The sequence below is a fragment of the Phyllobates terribilis genome, unplaced genomic scaffold (genome assembly GCF_046119375.1).
Source record: "Phyllobates terribilis strain yellow unplaced genomic scaffold, ASM4611937v1 Scaffold_7__3_contigs__length_470593459, whole genome shotgun sequence".
NCBI classification, from domain to species: domain Eukaryota; kingdom Metazoa; phylum Chordata; class Amphibia; order Anura; family Dendrobatidae; genus Phyllobates; species Phyllobates terribilis.
Window position 1 is genome coordinate 115,128,664 of NW_027362767.1, and position 19,051 is coordinate 115,147,714.

The 19,051-nt window shown below is 43.0% G+C and overlaps 1 protein-coding gene across 1 annotated transcript in view; it reads right to left on the bottom strand.

The window, feature by feature from the left end:
* The window catches only part of PLEKHG3 (pleckstrin homology and RhoGEF domain containing G3), a 68,778-nt gene that overhangs the window by 19,950 nt on the left and 29,777 nt on the right, over positions 1-19,051 (bottom strand). Inside the window, exons 11-15 of the mRNA XM_073642259.1 lie at positions 18,436-18,469; positions 17,965-18,060; positions 12,983-13,009; positions 12,557-12,567; positions 8,345-8,695 (exon numbers count right to left, since the gene is read on the bottom strand). Of these exons, the coding sequence (XP_073498360.1) occupies positions 8,345-8,695; positions 12,557-12,567; positions 12,983-13,009; positions 17,965-18,060; positions 18,436-18,469 (519 nt within the window). The remainder of the gene's footprint in view (positions 1-8,344; positions 8,696-12,556; positions 12,568-12,982; positions 13,010-17,964; positions 18,061-18,435; positions 18,470-19,051) is intronic.

The following is a 19,051-nucleotide window of genomic DNA, read 5'->3' on the forward strand; positions in this document are numbered from 1 at the left end:
TATGCCATACGGTTCCGTACCCTTGCCTCGGAGCTGGCCTGGGATAACGACGCTCTGGTTTCCGTCTTCTGGGAGGGTCTGTCCGGCCGTATTAAAGATGAACTTGCCGGTCGGGACATTCCTACCACTCTCGATGACTTAATAACTCTTGCCACCCGGATTGACCTACGGTTCCAGGAGCGTGCCAGAGAGGTCACCCGTGAGAGGAGGTTACCACGTCTAGCTCCTACTTTTCAGAAACCCGTCACTCCTTCTGTCTCTAACCAGGTACACCCTCCTGAGCCTATGCAGGTCGACCAGACCAAGATGGTCAAGACCCGTCAGGACTTACGCCGTGCCGAGGGGACCTGCTTCTACTGTGGCAGTAAGGAGCACCGGATCCGTGCCTGCCCGGAGAGGTCGGGAAACGCCTGTGTCTAGGTTCGCTCAGAGAGGTCCACCTAGACAAGAATAAATCCTCTCCATCCCTGCTGTTGTCAGTTTCAATCGTCTACGGGGAGAACCGTTATTTCGAACTAGCCCAACTGGACTCTGGAGCAGCCGGGAATCTTATTTCACAGTCCCTGGTAGAGAAATACCGCATCCCCACCAAACCTCTGGCTGTACCCTTGTCTGTTGCTGCCGTGGATGGGGGGCTCTTACCACGCCCCATCCAACTCATCACCGAATCCATTACTCTGCAGGTGGGAATGCTGCATTCTGAAAGTATCTCCTTCCATGTTCTGCCTGGACTCTCTCACGCCCTCTTGCTAGGCCTACCTTGGCTCCAGAAACATGCACCCGTTCTTGACTGGCAGACCGGAGAAGTCCTTCGCTGGGGACAGGGCTGCCATAAGACCTGTCTGGTTCCCGTTCATCCCGTCCGTCCTTCTCCTACCCCAGCTAATCTACCTGGACTTCCGATTCCTTATTGGTCTTATGCTGATGTCTTTAATAAAAAGGAGGCAGAGACACTACCCCCTCATAGACCATACGACTGCCCTATCGACCTGTTACCTGGTACTTCTCCTCCCCGTGGGCGTATTTATCCATTATCCGCTGCTGAGACCCGGTCGATGTCCGAATATATTGAGGAGAATCTGGCCAGGGGATTCATCCGGAAATCTACCTCCCCGGCGGGAGCAGGCTTCTTTTTCGTCAAAAAGAAGGACGGCTCTCTCCGTCCCTGTATAGACTATAGAGGCCTTAACCAGATCACGGTGAAGAATAAGTACCCCCTTCCGCTCATTCCGGAGTTATTTGATCGTCTGAGGGGGGCTAGAATCTTCACCAAACTGGACCTCCGTGGGGCGTACAACCTGGTTCGTATCCATCAGGGGGATGAATGGAAGACGGCATTCAACACCCGGGACGGCCACTATGAATATCTGGTAATGCCCTTTGGCCTCTGTAACGCTCCTGCCGTCTTTCAAGAGTTGGTCAATGACATCTTCCGGGACCTTCTCTACTCCTGCGTAGTGGTGTACCTGGACGACATCTTGGTCTTCTCTCCGGATCTCCAGACTCACCGGAGGGACGTTCGTCAGGTCCTGCTCAGGCTCAGGCAGAACCATCTCTACGCTAAATATGAGAAGTGCCTCTTTGAGCAGACCTCGCTTCCGTTTCTGGGCTACATTATCTCTCAGACCGGCCTACAAATGGATCCTGAGAAACTGTCTGCCATCGAGAAATGGCCCCGACCAGAGGGGTTGAAGGCTATTCAACGGTTCCTGGGCTTCGCCAACTATTACCGCCTCTTCATCCCGCACTTCTCTTCCCGGACTGCCCCAATTTCCGCGCTCACCCGTAAGGGTACTAATCCCAAAGAGTGGCCGCCCGAAGCAGAGGAGGCCTTTCTTTCCCTAAAACAGGCCTTCTCTTCCGCCCCGGTGCTGCATCGCCCGGACGGCAACAAGCAGTTCTTCCTGGAAGTTGACGCCTCCTCCTCTGGAGCCGGAGCGGTACTTACTCAAAAATCATCTTCCGGGAGAATGTTAACTTGTGGCTTCTTCTCCAAACTCTTCTCCTCTTCTGAGCGCAACTATTCCATAGGAGACCGAGAGTTATTGGCCATCAAGCTGGCGTTGGAGGAGTGGCGTTACCTACTCGAGGGGGCTCTTCATCCGGTAATAATTTACACTGACCACAAGAACTTGGCTTACCTCCAGCATGCCCAGAGACTTAACCCGCGCCAAGCCCGGTGGTCCTTGTTTTTTGCTCGCTTTGATTTTGTTCTTCATTTTCGCCCGGCTGACAAAAACGTCAAAGCAGACGCCTTGTCCCGATCCTTTCTGGTGTCCGATCTCGAGGAAGAACCTAAACATATCATCGATCCCGCCAGAGTAATGCAGGTGGCTCCCGTGAGTCTAAATCGTCTCCCTCCCGGTAAGACGTTTGTTTCAGTACCTGATCGGGAGAAGATCCTACACTGGGGCCATTCGTCTAAACTAGCTGGCCACGCCGGTCAGAAAAAGACCCTCCAGCTTATTGCCCGGCACTATTGGTGGCCTACCCTGCACAAGGACATAATAGACTTTGTTTCTGCCTGTGTGTCCTGCACCCGCAACAAAGTCCCGAGACATCTGCCAGCCGGATGCCTCCTTCCGCTTCCTGTACCTGCTGCCCCCTGGCAGCATATAGCAATGGACTTTATAACTGATCTCCCCGTCTCTGCCGGTTGTACGGTCATTTGGGTGGTCGCTGACCGCTTTTACAAGATGGCTCACTTTATTCCCCTGCCAGGCCTTCCGTCTGCACCCGAGCTGGCTAAAGACTTTATCCGCCACATCTTCCGTCTTCATGGCCTGCCCCTCCACATCGTGTCGGATCGTGGGGTACAGTTCACCTCACGTTTCTGGAGAGCCACTTGTAAACTACTAGACGTCACCCTGGACTTCTCTTCCGCTTACCACCCACAGTCCAATGGTCAAGTGGAGCGGATCAATCAGAACCTGACCAGTTACCTCCGGCACTTCGTTAATGCCCACCATTCTGACTGGGTGGATCTCCTACCATGGGCCGAGTTCTCTTATAATAATCACGAGAGCGAATCCTCCTCCAAATCCCCGTTTTTTGTAGTCTTTGGTCAGCATCCTCGGATTCCTTTTCCTGTCTCCACCTCTGTGGACAACCCGGCTGCGGAATCTCTCGTTAGCAAATTTTCCTCCATATGGGAGAGTACCCGGTCCGCACTCCTTCTGTCATCCGAGCGTATGAAAAGACACGCTGACAAAAAACGCCTGGATCCTCCACAATTTCGTCCAGGAGATAAAGTCTGGCTCTCATCTAAATATGTTCGACTCAAGATACCTTCTTACAAGTTAGGGCCTCGGTTCATCGGTCCTCTGGAGGTCATCAGTCAGATCAACCCGGTGGCCTATAAATTGAAACTCCCGGCCAACTTACGGATCCCTAACTCCTTCCATGTATCTCTCCTCAAACCCGTGGTACTTAACTCTTTTTCCAAGTCTACAGGTACGCCTCCTGCTCCGGTTTCTGCTGAGGACGAGTTTGAGGTAGAGAACATTCTTGCCACCAAAAGGGTAAGAGGAAAGACCTTTTTTCTGGTAGATTGGAAGGGGTTTGGTCCTGAGGAGAGAACGTGGGAGCCCCGGGAGAACATCCATGCCCCTCTCATCCTAGCTAAATTTCTATCTGGCCTAAAAAAGGGGGGGCCTAAAGGGGGGGGGTACTGTAGTGCCGGCGTCCCTGCCCTCTGCTAGGCAGGGACGCTGTTCCCCTCACCGCTCTGCTCCGTGCCCGGCGTCCCTCTCCCGCTCTGCTGGCAGCGCGCGCTCCTTCCCGGCCACTGTGCTTAGGGCGCGCGCGCGCGCCCTCCCTCCCTCTTAAAGGGGCCGCGCGCGCCGTCCTAAGGAGTCCCCGGCCAATGGCCGGAGGACTTTACCATATATAAGGCACCTCCTCCAAAATGGAGGTGCCCGAGCAATGTTGTTGCACCGTTCTACTCTGCTTCAGCCCTCAGGTCCCGTTGCCAGTTACCTGCCAGATTCCTGCCAGCTTGCTGTCCTAATCCTGCCTGATTTCCTGTTACCTGCCTGCCTACCTGAGGTCCGACGGTCTGCCTTACAACTCCGGTCAGTCTGTCTAAGGACCAACTTGCCCGCTCACCTGGGAGCGCACATCAGCTACCTGCCTGCTTGCCTGAGGTCCGACGGTCTGCCTTACAACTCCGGTCAGTCTGTCTATGGACCAGCTTGCCCGCTCACCTGGGAGCGCTTCTCCGCTACCTGCCTGCTTGCCTGCCCGGAGGCTCCGCTGTCACGTGCTGTGACCACCAGCTATTCCAGACTCTTGCCCGCTCACCTGGGAGCGCTTCTCCACTACCTGCCTGCTTGCCTGCCCGGGGGTTCCGCTGTCACGTGCTGGGACCACCAGCTATTCCAGAGACTCTTGCCCGCTCACCTGGGAGCGCTCCTCCGCTACCTGCCTGCTTGCCTACCTGGAGGCTCCGCCGTCACGTGCTGTGACCACCTGCTATTCCAGAGACTCTCGCTTGCTCACCTGGGAGCACACATCCTCCATCTGCCTTGCTAGCCTACCTGGAGGTTCAGCCATCACAGGTCGTACCTACCCTTTACCTAGAGACTGCCCCGGTCACTTGCCGTGACCTCCAGCCCGTTCTTCCAGAGACTGCCCCGGTCACTTGCCGTGACCTCCAGCCCGTTCTTCCAGAGACTGCCCTGATCACTTGCCGTGACCTCCTGCCCGTACACCCAGAGACTGTCCCGGTCACCTGCTGTGACTGCCTGCCTGGTCGCCACCCGCTCCCTTACAAGGACCGCTCCCTTGTATAGTAGCCCAGAGGTTCCGCCTCCCAGACCCGTTACACAGTGTTTAATCCACAGGAGATTATCACTGCAGGACTAGGTGTCTCGTGCCTCCTAGTCCAATCACGTCCCCAACACTGATTAGCAGCTCTCCATCACTATATATTGTACACGGAAAGCAGTCAATCAGTGGTGTGGGCCAGGTTATACAGATCTCAGCATTCAGAGCTCTGCAACAGAGAAAACTTTGATTCTATCACAATTGCTGCACCCAGTATACTAAGTGATATATCACTGAAATCAGGGTCTTTCCCCCTACATCATGCCACTGTCAGATTACATAACAAAAAACGGCTGACAAATTCCCTTTAACACAGTTCTTAACCTTGTGATCAGCTTATTGTCAATGGACTCAAAGATTCTCCAAAGTGTCCTTCAGCTGGGACCCATAGAAATCAGATCTAATCTGTTAAGAAACTTGGCAGGAAATTTTCAGTTTTCCTGTATCATCAGTGTGCATTTAGACGCTACGTTTTTGGCAAAACAATGTGCCTTTAACGAGCACTGATCAACTATAAACCAGTGATTTGGCGCTTTTTTACCTGCCTGTATAAGCAGACATATGAACAATGACGGGGACAGGACGATCGCTCATACTTCATTCTGCCCCTCTAATCACACCAAATCCCAAATTGGGGTATATAAAAATGGGCTTTTTCTTTATTTTAAATAGCCTAAAAGTCTCCTTACACAAGTAAAGAATTTCGATTGGTAACAGGAGTCCTGGAATGCCAAGGAGCTGCATGGGAATAATTTAAATGCAATGATTAAGGATGTTGTCCTGAAACGCGTTTGCTTATTTTACTAAGGGATTGGTGTTTGCCAAGATTTTAATCTTTGTAATAAAGAAGTATTTTACACTGATGTCTTGATCCGAGTGCGCATGCTGTGCACATATGTAGAAGAAAAAAATCCTTCTTGATCAATTACCTATCTCCGGCAATCACAGATAACCTGTAATATTACAGGACGTCCAGACCGGATACTTCCCAAGGCCGAGAATCCCAGTGTGTCACTGCTTTTACAGTAAAATATTCCATTTTTGCATTTTAGTTTTTTCCTCCCCTTTTTCCAAGAGCTGTAACTTTTTTTTATTTTTCTGTCGAAATAACGGTATGAGGGGCTTGTTTTTTTTTTTTGTGGGATGGATTATACTTTTGATTGACACCATTCTTTTTATCATGTGACGTACTAGAAAACAGAAAAAAAAAATTCCAAGTGCAGCGAAACGGTGAAAAAAAAATGCAATTCCACAATAATTTTTTTTTTAAGTTACCATGTTCACTATACGGTAAAAATTACCTGGCAATATGATTACGGAGAAACCAAACATGTATAGTTTTCTTATTTAAGTGGCAAAAAATAAAAATAAAAAATCTGAAATTTGTAGAAAAAAAAGAATTCACTTGTCGCCATTTTCTGAGACCAGTAATGTTTTACACATCTTTGATCGATGGGGCTGTGTCAGGGCTGGTGTTCTGTGCCCTGAGCTGACGTTTTTACTGATACGATGTTTTGATCGCCTCTTTTTTCTGATTGGTAAACGATGTAATCAGGTTAAATAATTTTATATTTTTATGGATCAGACTTAAGGTCGTAGCAATACCACGTTTTTTTTTCTTATTTTTTTTTATTTTTAAGCGGGTAATTCAAACTTTTAGATATTTTTTTCATATATTTTTTAAAATATTTTTTTCCCCCAACTTTCTACTGTATTTAATAGTCCCCTTAGGGGACTTGAACCTTCAATCATATGATTGCTTGTACTATACGTTGCAATACTACAGTACTGCAGTGTACAGTGACATGACAGGCATGGCAGGTCTTCAGCAGACCCTGGGCTGTTATGGTACCTCACTTTCCTCCCAGAACTCCGAACTTCCGGGAGAAGTCGGTGTTCAGAGTTCTGGTTCGCTCATCTCTAATGGCAACCCATCGGTGCCTCGCAATCCCGTCAGGGGTGTGTTCTTGGGAGCAAAGGCTGATGCGTCTCCCTGCCGGCAAACAGTAAATACAGCTGTAAGAGATTGACAGTGGCATTTAACAGGTTAACAGCCGCAGGCGGAGTACGGCTCCCCTCGTGGCTGTTAGAGCAGATGATGGCAGAATATTACAGCCATCATCTGCCGGGAAAAATATGGGCTCGGCATCAAACTAAGGGACCCGACATATGACGTAACTGTACGTCATATGTCGGGAAGGGGTTCAGATTACACTCCTACAGTGAGTGAGAAACTGGTGAGTTTTTGATGGTGCAGATTTTCTGCAGCATGTCTGCACCTGTTAGGCTACGTTCCCGCAATGAGTTTTTTTTTTACGCTGCTTATTTTAGAAAAAATGAAAGTAACTATTTTACCTAATGGGTGTAGAAAATCTGCAACATCAAAAACTCACCAAAAACTCGTTGTGGGGACGTGGCCTTAGGGTATGTGCACACGTCAAGTATTTGGTGCAGAAATTTCTGCATCTCTTGGCAGGAAAAACGTTTTTTGCCGTGTTTTTTTTCTTTTACATGTGTTTGTGTTGCATATTTTTCCCCCCATTTATTAATATGGGTGAAATCTGCTGCAAAAACGCTGAAAGAATGGATATAAATTTGTAAAGAAAAAAATAAGCAATGTGTGCATGAGACTTCCGGAGTCTCATTCACTTTGCTGGGACTAAGAAATCCTTCAGGTTTTGTGGCAAATCTGTGCAGAAAAAAAAACACGACAAAAACGCAACATGTGCACACGGCCTTAAGTAAATTAGGTCACTTTCGTTCTTTACATGTTTCTATTTTAATGAGGGAAAACACTTAGATTGAGAAGGGGTTGTCCGAGTAGTGGATGAGCCCTTTAAGAGTGTCATGCACTTTTTTTTTAGATTGCAAAAAACTCATATGACATAATCCTATGTCTTGGAGAAAAAAAAAAGTAGTAAATTACAAGAAAACGTTATGCACTGCTTTTCTGGTTTTACTATGAAAATATTTTTTAAAGGGATTTTCCCACCGTTGCAAGTAATAGCACGTTGCAAGGATACGCCATCACTATGTTGGTGATGATGGCTAAATGCTGAGATCCTCAGACTAGAGGGGCAGCAGGACTAGTTAGGTGGTGGGATCTTAGGATCGGGGAACTGTAAAATAGCGCCATCTACTTGTATGGAAACATGTTGCAGTTACATGCACGTATGAGATGGAAAAAAAGATAAAAATCTCTCCATTCCAGAGATCATCGGGGGCCAAGATGTCAGCCCAACAACGTTTATAATGTTAGGGTGTGTAGTCGTGCATGAACATTACAAGATGGAAAAATCCCTTTGACTGCTCCAACTTTGAATTCGAGAGCTAGTCCATTTCAAAATTGCCATGCGAGAAACAAAGAGTCAGAGAATGAATGAGTTAATACATTAGAAGCAGCAAAGAGGAGAAAGAGAACCCTCACCACCAAAGTGCCCCAAGTATCAAGCCAAGACTGTGCCCCAGATGGGCAGCAATGTGCGCCTGGCCGCATGGAGCTGGCACGTTTATCTACCTGTCCATCATTATCCATGTGCATCTCTTCTTCAGGTTCTTCTTCGGATGCACTGAGCTCAGTCCCTGGATCTCTAATTAGCTCAGCATTGGCCGGATGCCCCTTACCGCCCTCAGTCTGAAGATCATTACAGTTTGGTATCGGACTACTCAAACCGCGCTGCAGGATGTCCCCAAAATCCAGTAGAGCGTCCTCACTGCCTGCATGCTGAACAAACAATATCACGTGGAGCGGACAGATTGCAATGAAACAGGGAAAATTTAAAGGGAATCTGTCGCCACCTAATCTGAGAGCAGCATAGTGTAGATACAAACACCCTGCTTTCAGTAATGTTTCACTTACTGAGCTGCTTGCTGTAGTTTTATCAGCAGGAGATTATCACTAGAAGACTAGTAAACCTACTACCATGTAGTCCTTTATATTCATGAGCTCTGTATAAACCCATCCCCACCACTGATCGGCTGCTTTCTGGGTACACTGTACATAAGCAGAAAGCTGCCAATCAGTGGTGTGGGCGGGGTTATACAGAGCTCAGCATTTACCCCTGATGAAGCAGTGGTGAAACACGTGTCGGCTCCTGTGGTAAGTGAGCTGATCACTGGTATGCATTGTTGACTTTCTCCTTCTTTGGGTATATGTATAGATATCTTTTACCCTCATATCACTATTAATTACCACTATATACCTAATTCTATTAACTAAATGTATTTGTTTCATGTACATGCACTTATCTAATTTGCTATTAGAGTAATATATATATATTATTTTTTTTTTTCAGTTCATTTGTGACAGTGCCTTCCTGTACACATGTTCTCATGAAACCTCTATGATTAGCTCACCTTCCATATACACCTTTTTTTTTAAAGATGTCTATGTTTGTTATTTGCCTTAATTACTTTGTATATGCATGTGTTTTTAATGAATTCTGTTAATAAAAATGACATTTTTATCACGTTGAACTCTTTTGTTTTTTATTCATTACCGTGCCTTATGGGGAATTGTTATATTTTGGGCTAATTGAGATATATTTTATCAGCAGGAGATTATCACTAGAAGACTGGTAAACCTACTACCACGTAGTCCTCCATATTCATGAGCTCTGCATTCACCCATCCCCAGCACTGATTGGCAGCTTTCTGCTTATGCAGAGTATACACAGAAAGCAGCCAATTAGTGGTGCGGGCAGGGTTATACAGAGCTAAGCATTTACTCCTGATGAAGCAGTGGCGAAACATGTCGATTCATGTAAACCTGCAAGTGATACATTGCTGGACTCAGGGTCTATGGTCCTACATCATGCTGATCTCAGATTAGGTGACAAAAAGCTGCTGACAGATTCCCTTTAAGGCCTTACAAAATTACAGTCTATTTAGCATTGATAATTCCTAATTTCTTACTATATTAAACTTGAGGTCTGTGCACACGGCTTCTTTTTCAGATGGAGAAAAGGTGGTTTCCTTTAGCAGAAAAGTCTCGATTGTAGTATATTAGCAATTTGGCTAATAGAAGCTTGTTAAACCATCGTGATAATGCTACATGACCGCTGGTAAATAGTGACTTTACTTGAGTCACTTTTTGTAGGTACTAACCACTGTATGATGGAAAGACCCTACAAGGCCAGCCATTTTTATGACCTTCTGACCCAGTTGTATTCCCATCACAGTTTGGCTCAGGTCTTACGCTTGCCAATTCCCAATTCCAACACATCAACAACTTATTGCCCAACATATCCCAACCTGTAAGAGGCGCTATGGTCACAGGAAGATCAACTGAATTCAATTCACCCATCACTGGTTTAATGTGGGTCATCAAGGTATACTGGCGACTGACGACTGAAGGTAGTCAGCATTGTTTCTTCTAAATCTATGTTTTTCTGATACAAAGATTTCATTAAATAAAAATTATTAATTATTATTATTATAAATTGGGAGAAGGTTAGGAAACTTGGTTGTATCCCGCTACCAGAGCAGCCGACAGACCAAAATCAATAGAAAAAAGAAATAGCCGGGCACAACCTTCAAAACAAGCTGCTGGACTATGACAATGAAGTGTCAGCTTTAATTCTAGGGGTTTTGCAAAAGTATTGAAAAAAAAACAAAATAAAAAAGAATAATACATTTAGGTATTAAAGTCTCTTTTTTTTTTTACATCCTAACAATTTCCCTATTGTCAGAGTCACAAGGCGGATTTTTTAATGACCCCGAGTAGCCGGACAACTCAACAACTCAATTCAATAGTGAACATTTGGAATATACTAAAATTAGTATTAAAGGGCCATTCCGGTCCACACAAATTGCCATCCTCAGCATATGGCTTCCAGCTGGATGGATAGGCGACAGTTGTTAGATCATAGTGGGCCCCACAGCATGCACTCCGCCATCTGCCTGAATCTGTGCCCCCCATTCTCCCCTGCAGAAGACCAGAGCCAGGAGGGATGGGATAGCGCGGCTCAGAGACTTTTACTGGAGAGTCAGGATGGATCTTTGACCGGCAACTCCATTTATTTTATTTTATTTTTTTACTTTTTATTGGCACCGTTTTGGGGTATATAAAATTTATAGATTAGCTTTACAGTCAAAATAGGCAGTGATCTTCATTATAGCAGGGGTGGGGCATTTTTTCTTTTAAATAATACTTAAACAATTTTACATTTTTTGTCCCTCTTGGGGATTAGAAGCAAAATCCTTTGGTTGTTGATTGCTGGTAGAACACATAGTATTCCCCAGCATTATAGCTGGTAATTGGCACACTCAGGCATGGCATCACAGGTAGGGGAACTGACACCGATTAGTACTGATGGCTAGTCTAGGGGTACGTATCAGACCCCCAACTCTCTCCAGATAGCCAGAAAGAGTAAGCACTCTCTATTGACCATGGTTTCTATGGGGTGAACAACCGGGATAAGAATTGTCTCCAATCCCAGCGGCCTCGGCAGGAGTCCTGCTTCCGCAGGTAAAGGGACAGTGGCCAAAAAACTGGAGCACTGTAATAATACAGCTCCCGGATGGTTTGCCTGTATTATACTATGATGGCAGTGGCCCTTACAGAGTATCTATCAGTAGGATCAACCCTCCTAAGTCGTCTATATGGGTATGTAGGTCATAGGAAGCTGAATAAAAGGATATCCTGATATCTGCGATCTGATGTCTTATTCTAGAGAAATCCACAATTTTCTTAATATGTAAATGAGCTGTTAAGATCTATGGGCGGGACATAAATCTCCCTGAGAGCTTATTTTAAATGAAAAGGGGCGTTATCAGTGTGAGACATGTAATGACTGACAGTCCGCTCTCCTGATTTACATGTCTCATGCCCCCTTTCATTTAAAATAAGCTCGTAAACGTCTTCCCTTTAAGACGTTGATATGCCAGGCAGTATATGCTAACAGAAGGTACGACTTGGCTAATAAAATATCAACTGTGGGTTTGTGTGTGTTAAATACTTAAAATAATAAAAGAATAAAAATGAAAAAAAAAAATAATAAAAATACTAGAACCACTTGACGACTATAAAATAATGTAATAAGATATATTGGATACCCGACAAATACTGGAAGTCTACTGTAGACTTAAATAAATTTGCTGAGCAGCACAGAAGTCAGTATATGAAGAATGCTATGTCAGCAATACAAAACGCTAGTCTAGAACACACACAGACTGGAAAATCACACTTGAAAGTTTAGGCATGCAATGAAATAGGTTTCCTTATCTACTAAGCTTTGGAAATAAATATAGCATTGATGTTAACCAGAATTTATACACACAACCGATATGCCTTCATAGATACCAATCATAAAGACAGATGTGTCCTTGGATACATTTGACCTTGACTCAACACATCCCGAAATGTGTTTTGCGAGATTACAAAAAAAAAATGAAAACATTTTTTTTGTGATACTCTGTCATGGGATGTTGATGCTGTATTCTGTGGATGTGTGTCCACCCAGTGGTTGCAATGGAAATTGCAGCCTGTCGAAGCTTCGCTACCATGTTCCGGTATTATTTTGAATTTATTTTGTGAAAAATTGGGAGTACATAAAGTTTAAAGAAAGGTTGGACACATCTGTACTTTTCATGACGGCGTGCACCTCCGACGTGGCTTTTTTGCAGCGATTTTTCAATAATGCAGGAAAATCTCCACTGTTTTTTAGAAAATCAGAGCACGGCCTTAGACACCAGTAACAGGCTTTAAATATTATAAAGGAGATCTTACCTTCAAAACCACTGGATATTTAAAAGCCAGAAAAAAAGAAAATAAATACATGTTAAAGTATATATATAGGTATAATTACACCAAAACTTTACTTTATGAAGTGCTAGTTTTTATCAGTTCACACGCGATGTTTTGAAGCCCCTCCATATTTCTTATATACATAAAGACCATAAAAATGTCACTAAGTAAAAAGGCCCATATCTCTGGAGCCGTGTGGAGGATATAGAAAGAAAAAACAAAACTAATAAAAGAACTAAAAATAAATAAAACAACAGCAAAAACTAGCCAATTTAACCTGTTGACTGGTCCTTTTCATGAATGAGTTGGCCGCTTCCCTTTTTTCCTACAGAATAATTCTCTTTCCATACATTATATGTATTTCAGAAACCGGTCTAACACAAATAATTCATAAGAAGTTAATCTTACCATTCTCATCCTCATGCTTTAATAATTCTACGGGAGAAAAAAAAAAGGCATAAGACTAAAATATTCACCCCACTAATAGATTAAGCATCACTCCAAGTTCTTAAACATTTGTATTAAAATTTGCTTATATATATACATACATATATATATATATATATATATATATATATATATATATATACACACACACACATATATACATTTATATGAAAAAGTTTGGGCACCCCTATTAATCTTAAGCTTAATGTTTTATAAAAATTGGTGTTTTTGCAACAGCTATTTCAGTTTGATATATGTAATAACTGTTGGACACAGTAATGTTTCTGCCTTGAAATGAGGTTCATTGTACTAACAGAAAATGTGCAATCTGCATTCAAACAAAATTTGACAGGTGCATAAGTATGGGCACCTCACCAGAAAAGTGACATTAATATTTAGTAGATCCTCCTTTTGCAAAAATAACAGCCTCTAGTCGCTTCCTGTAGCTTTTAATGAGTTCCTGGATCCTGGATGAAGGTATTTTTGACCATTCCTCTTTACAAAACAATTCCAGTTCAGTTAAGTTTGATGGTCGCGAAGCATGGACAGCCCTCTTCAAATAAACCTCATTTCAAGGCAGAAACATTACTGTGTCCAACAGTTATTACATAGATCAAACTGAAATAGCTGTTGCAAAAACACCAATTTTTATAAAACATTAAGCTTAAGATTAATAGGGGTGCCCAAACTTTTTCATATTATATATATATATATATATATATATATATATATATATATATATATATACACACACACAGTACAGACCAAAAGTTTGGACACACCTTCTCATTTAAAGATTTTTCTGTATTTTCATGACTATGAAAATTGTACATTCACACTGAAGGCATCAAAACTATGAATTAACACATGTGGAATTATATACTTAACAAAAAACTGTGAAACAACTGAACATATGTCTTATATTCTAGGTTCTTCAAAGTAGCCACCTTTTGCCTTGATGACTGCTTTGCACATTCTTGGCATTCTCTTGATGAGCTTCAAGAGGTAGTCACCGGAAATGGTCTTCCAACAATCTTGAAGGAGTTCCCAGAGATGCTTAGCACTTGTTGGCCCTTTTGCCTTCACTCTGCAGTCCAGCTCACCCCAAACCATCTCGATAGGGTTCAGGTCTGGTGACTGTGGAGGCCAGGTCATCTGGCGTAGCACCCCATCACTCTCCTTCTTGGTCAAATAGCCCTTACACAGCCTGGAGGTGTGTTTGGGGTCATTGTCCTGTTGAAAAATAAATGATGGTCCATCTAAACGCAAACCGGATGGAATAGCATGCCGCTGCAAGATGCTGTGGTAGCTATGCTGGTTCAGTATGCCTTCAATTATGAATAAATCCCCAACAGTGTCACCAGCAAAGCACCCCCACACCATCACACCTCCTCCTCCATGCTTCACGGTGGGAACCAGGCATGTAGAGTCCATCCGTTCACCTTTTCTGCGTCGCACAAAGACACGGTGGTTGGAACCAAAGATCTCAAATTTGGACTCCTCAGACCAAAGCACAGATTTCCACTGGTCTAATGGCCATTCCTTGTGTTCTTTAGCCCAAACAAGTCTCTTCTGCTTGTTGCCTGTCCTTAGCAGTGGTTTCCTAGCAGCTATTTTACCATTAAGGCCTGCTGCACAAAGTCTCCTCTTAACAGTTGTTGTAGAGATGTGTCTGCTGCTAGAACTCTGTGTGGCATTGACCTGGTCTCTAATCTGAGCTGCTGTTAACCTGCGATTTCTGAGGCTGGTGACTCGGATAAACTTATCCTCAGAAGCAGAGGTGACTCTTGGTCTTCCTTTCCTGGGGCGGTCCTCATGTGAGTCAGTTTTTTTGTAGCGCTTGATGGTTTTTGCAACTGCACTTGGGACACATACAAGTTTTCCCAATTTTTCGCACTGACTGACCTTTACTTCTTAAAGTAATGATGGCCACTCGTTTTTCTTTACTTAGCTGCTTTTTTCTTGCCATAATACAAATTCTAACAGTCTATTCAGTAGGACTATCAGCTGTGTATCCACCTGACTTCTGCACAACACAACTGATGGTCCCAACCCCATTTATAAGGCAAGAAATCCCACTTATTAAACCTGACAGGGCACACCTGTGAAGTGAAAACCATTTCCGGTGACTACCTCTTGAAGCTCATCAAGAGAATGCCAAGAGTGTGCAAAGAAGTCATCAAAGCAAAAGGTGGCTACTTTGAAGAACCTAGAATATAAGACATAATTTCAGTTGTTTCACACTTTTTTGTTAAGTAGATAATTCCACATGTGTTAATTCATAGTTTTGATGCCTTCAGTGTGAATGTACAATTTTCATAGTCATGAAAATACAGAAAAATCTTTAAATGAGAAGGTGTGTCCAAACTTTTGGTCTATACTGTATATTATATATATATATATATATATATATATATATATATATATATACACACACACACACACACACACACACACATATATATGTAAATACATACATATATAAAATTATATAAAATTTTAATACAAATATTTAACATATATATTTAAATATTAGTGATTTCATGAGTGTGATTATTAAAAGGGGTATTCCAATCTCCAAGATCCTATCCCAATATGTAGTAGGTATAATAGTAATATTAGCAAATAATATTAGAAATGTAGTATAGTTCTTCTGATTCACTATGTCGCTTACCCCATGTGCAGGGCATCACAGTAGCTTAGGTATCCTTTGTCATGGATAGTTAGCTGTTAGTGGTCCCATTTCCAAGATCCTATCTCAATATATAGTCGGCGTAATAATGATAATATTAGCAAATACCTCCAATAAGCTACTGCAATGGATACCTAAGCTATTGCAATGCCCTGAACATAGGGTAAGCGACATAGTGAATCAGAAGAACTATACTAAATTTCTAATTTGACGTATTTGATAATATTATTATTATTATTACACCGACTACACATTGGGATAGGATCTAGGAAATAGGAAATCTCTTTAAAATCAGACCAAAACTAAAATAAGCTGCGCTCGCTTAAAGTGTCACTGTTAGAGATGAGCAAACATATTTGAGTGGAATTGTAATCTACTTGAATATTACAAAAATTTGCCAAAATTCTATTTTTTTTTATCATTTACTTCCGCACCAATTCAGCAAAATGGCGGTTGGCTGGCTGACTGAGAATAACTTTGCTGCAAATCAAATTTTCCAGGAAAATCCGTGTGATTTGGTAGATCTGCTCATCTCTAATAACTGTACTTTCTGGAAACTTTACAAATCATATGTGTGTAATGAGTAATAACACTATTTCTGGTCATTAAATGACTTGTATCCAGCATTTTTTGCAGTTTTCCTCCTGCAATAGGGTCTAAGGGGTAAGCTTTCTCCTTATGGAGAGTGACAAGCCAAGCCTGGCATGTCAGAGTGAGGAGACTTATAAGCCATGAACTCTCCTCTGGGAAATGAAATATGCAAATTGTCTCTTCAGAGAGTAAAAGGAGTAGAACATATTTCAAGTCTCGTTAAAGAGTTGATATCGACTTTTAGGATCGCTGTGTCATGTGTCTAGGTTTGAACCCTTGAGCCTGTGTTTTGTGGTTGGCTTCTCTGTCCTCCGAGCCACAGAAGATACACCTTTTCTCCGGGTATTTAGTTTCCGTTATACTTGCTTCAGTCTTTTTAGGGTATCAGGTGTTTTGATTTACTCATTTGTCTGCCCTATCACCTTTCAGGTGCGGCTTTATATACTGTCCCCCTGCTGGTATTTCCTGCTGGCGATATTCCCACTTGGATGTCCAGCCATGCTGCTGTAGTTTAAGCCAGTCAGTGAAAGACCAGCTAGGGTTTATCTCTTTACCCTGCACCTATCTTCTGTTTTGTTTTAAGAAGTAGGTGGCATATTCTCGAACAGTATGTACTTAATCCTTTATTTTGTATTTCGTGATTTGTTTTATTCACTCTGGGATCTCTTTCTATTTCAGCATACTTTCCCTTCTGTAGGTAATTTGCACTCTGCTCTTTAGGAGGAACGTGAAGCGCTCGACGACTTTTCAGGCAGCATAGGTCTGAGTTGCCATGGTCTAGTCTGCGGTTAGGGCTATTTCAACTCATGCAGGAACCACTAAGGACTGCTGGGTCAAAATGTCTAGTATGTACAGGAACCGGCAGGATCAGTGGCAGTTTTTAATGTGTTACCTATTTTCCTGAGTGAGTTGCTACACTATCATAACACAATGCTTCCAATAGTGGGCGCTAGAGTTCTAGTCCTTGACTTCCTACAATAGATGTGTTAGCAGCTTCTCTTTGTGCCTTTTGTTTCCCTCCAGGTTCTCCCCCTCCCCTATCCATAGAGTTTTATAGCAGCAGATGTAATGTGATCCCTCACTGCAGACAAATTTGAGCTGTAAATAGTTGGAGTATGGATTCTTGCTAGAGCAGCGGTTTACCGCAGCTTATAAAAACAGTATGAACTAGGCAGTTAAAACAGCACTTTCAGCCCGGCGCTCCAGAGAGAAGGAAGCAAAACAAGGCAATGGAGAATATTGTAATGATTCATAGCTTTGCATTAAAAGGCTGATTATTAATTAAGTTAGTTTAGTTTCAGTAACAAAATACAGAGAATTTAATTCCAAAAAAACTTGTATGTGAATATAGCCTGAGGATCACAATATATAACTTAACAGTTTGGTATACTTTCCTATACTTTGAATAAATGTTTGATTTAGTTCCGCTTTAGCTTAGTTTCTTCTTTTATTAATGGAAGACATTTAGAAGTTTAATTTGGTTTTATCTAAAGAAAGAAGTAAGGTTTCCACCTGTAGTTCCCGGAGGTTAGCCCAGCAAGAAGGCCTGCAAATCCCTTTCTTAGAAAATTGGAACTTTTTTCCAATATAATCTCCATAGTGAAACACAATGCAGAAAAAAAAGGTTGTAGGACAAGATCTTTAGCGACAATCCTCATACCAGACTGCCGGCGTCCTGACAGATGTGCGATCATCGGATCAATCGCAGACATGGTTTTCTTTACTCTTTCTGGGCTGTATCTATAACGTCCTGGATCTGGGAAGAAGAGCACATCAATGATATAAATACCATAAATTGTAACTAAGTATTATTTATTTATTTTACTCACTTATATAGCGCCATTAATTCCACAGCTCTTTACAGACATTATATCCACTGTCCCCATTGGGGCTCACAATCTACATTCCCTATCAGTATGTCTTTGGAGTGTGGGAGGAAACCGGAGAACCCGGAGGAAACCCACACAAACATGGGGAGAACATACAAACTCCTTGCAGATGTCCTTGGTGGGTTTTGAACCCAGGACCCCAGCGCTGCAAGGCATTTGTATAATTGTAATAATATGGTATAAAATATGTGAATCAACAAAATGCTAGAAAGTGAGAAATTAGAATTATGTTTTAAACTTACACATGGCATCCATCTCTAGAATCGCTTCTTTGGCCTAAAATAAAATAATGATTCTATTAAATATTAAATAATGACAAAAGTCTATTTATCATACTGCTGACTATATTGTATTGACCATTGCTAAATAATTTTTATGAGTTTTATACATATATTACCTCCAGGAACAACTAATGACAGTGGAGCAAAAGAGATCTCCACGTCCATCAGAGAGCACCGGTTCAAAAAGGCTACCTCGGACAGACTTGGCACAAGCCACTCCGCCTGGCAGATTACAGAGGAACCCTGACCTTCACCCTTTAACTCCTGCACAGGGATCTGGTCTTGCAATGGGGGCCACTGGATTGCTTCCACGGAAGGGCTGCCGTCCGGAGGAGCAAACCAGAGGAAAGAGAGGTCATTATGCAAGGTCAGTACTGAGAAGTTACACATCAAGGACAAATATCAAGAGAACGGTCAAAATTCAAGCCGGAGTCAGAACACGGGAGCCTAGATCTAGCTGAACTAATAACTGTCAGATAGAGACTATCTGCTGGAGTTTATATACAAGGGAGCCCTGGTCATGGCTCCCAGCAGAAAGCTAATTACCTACCAGATAACGGCAGCAAAACACAAGTGA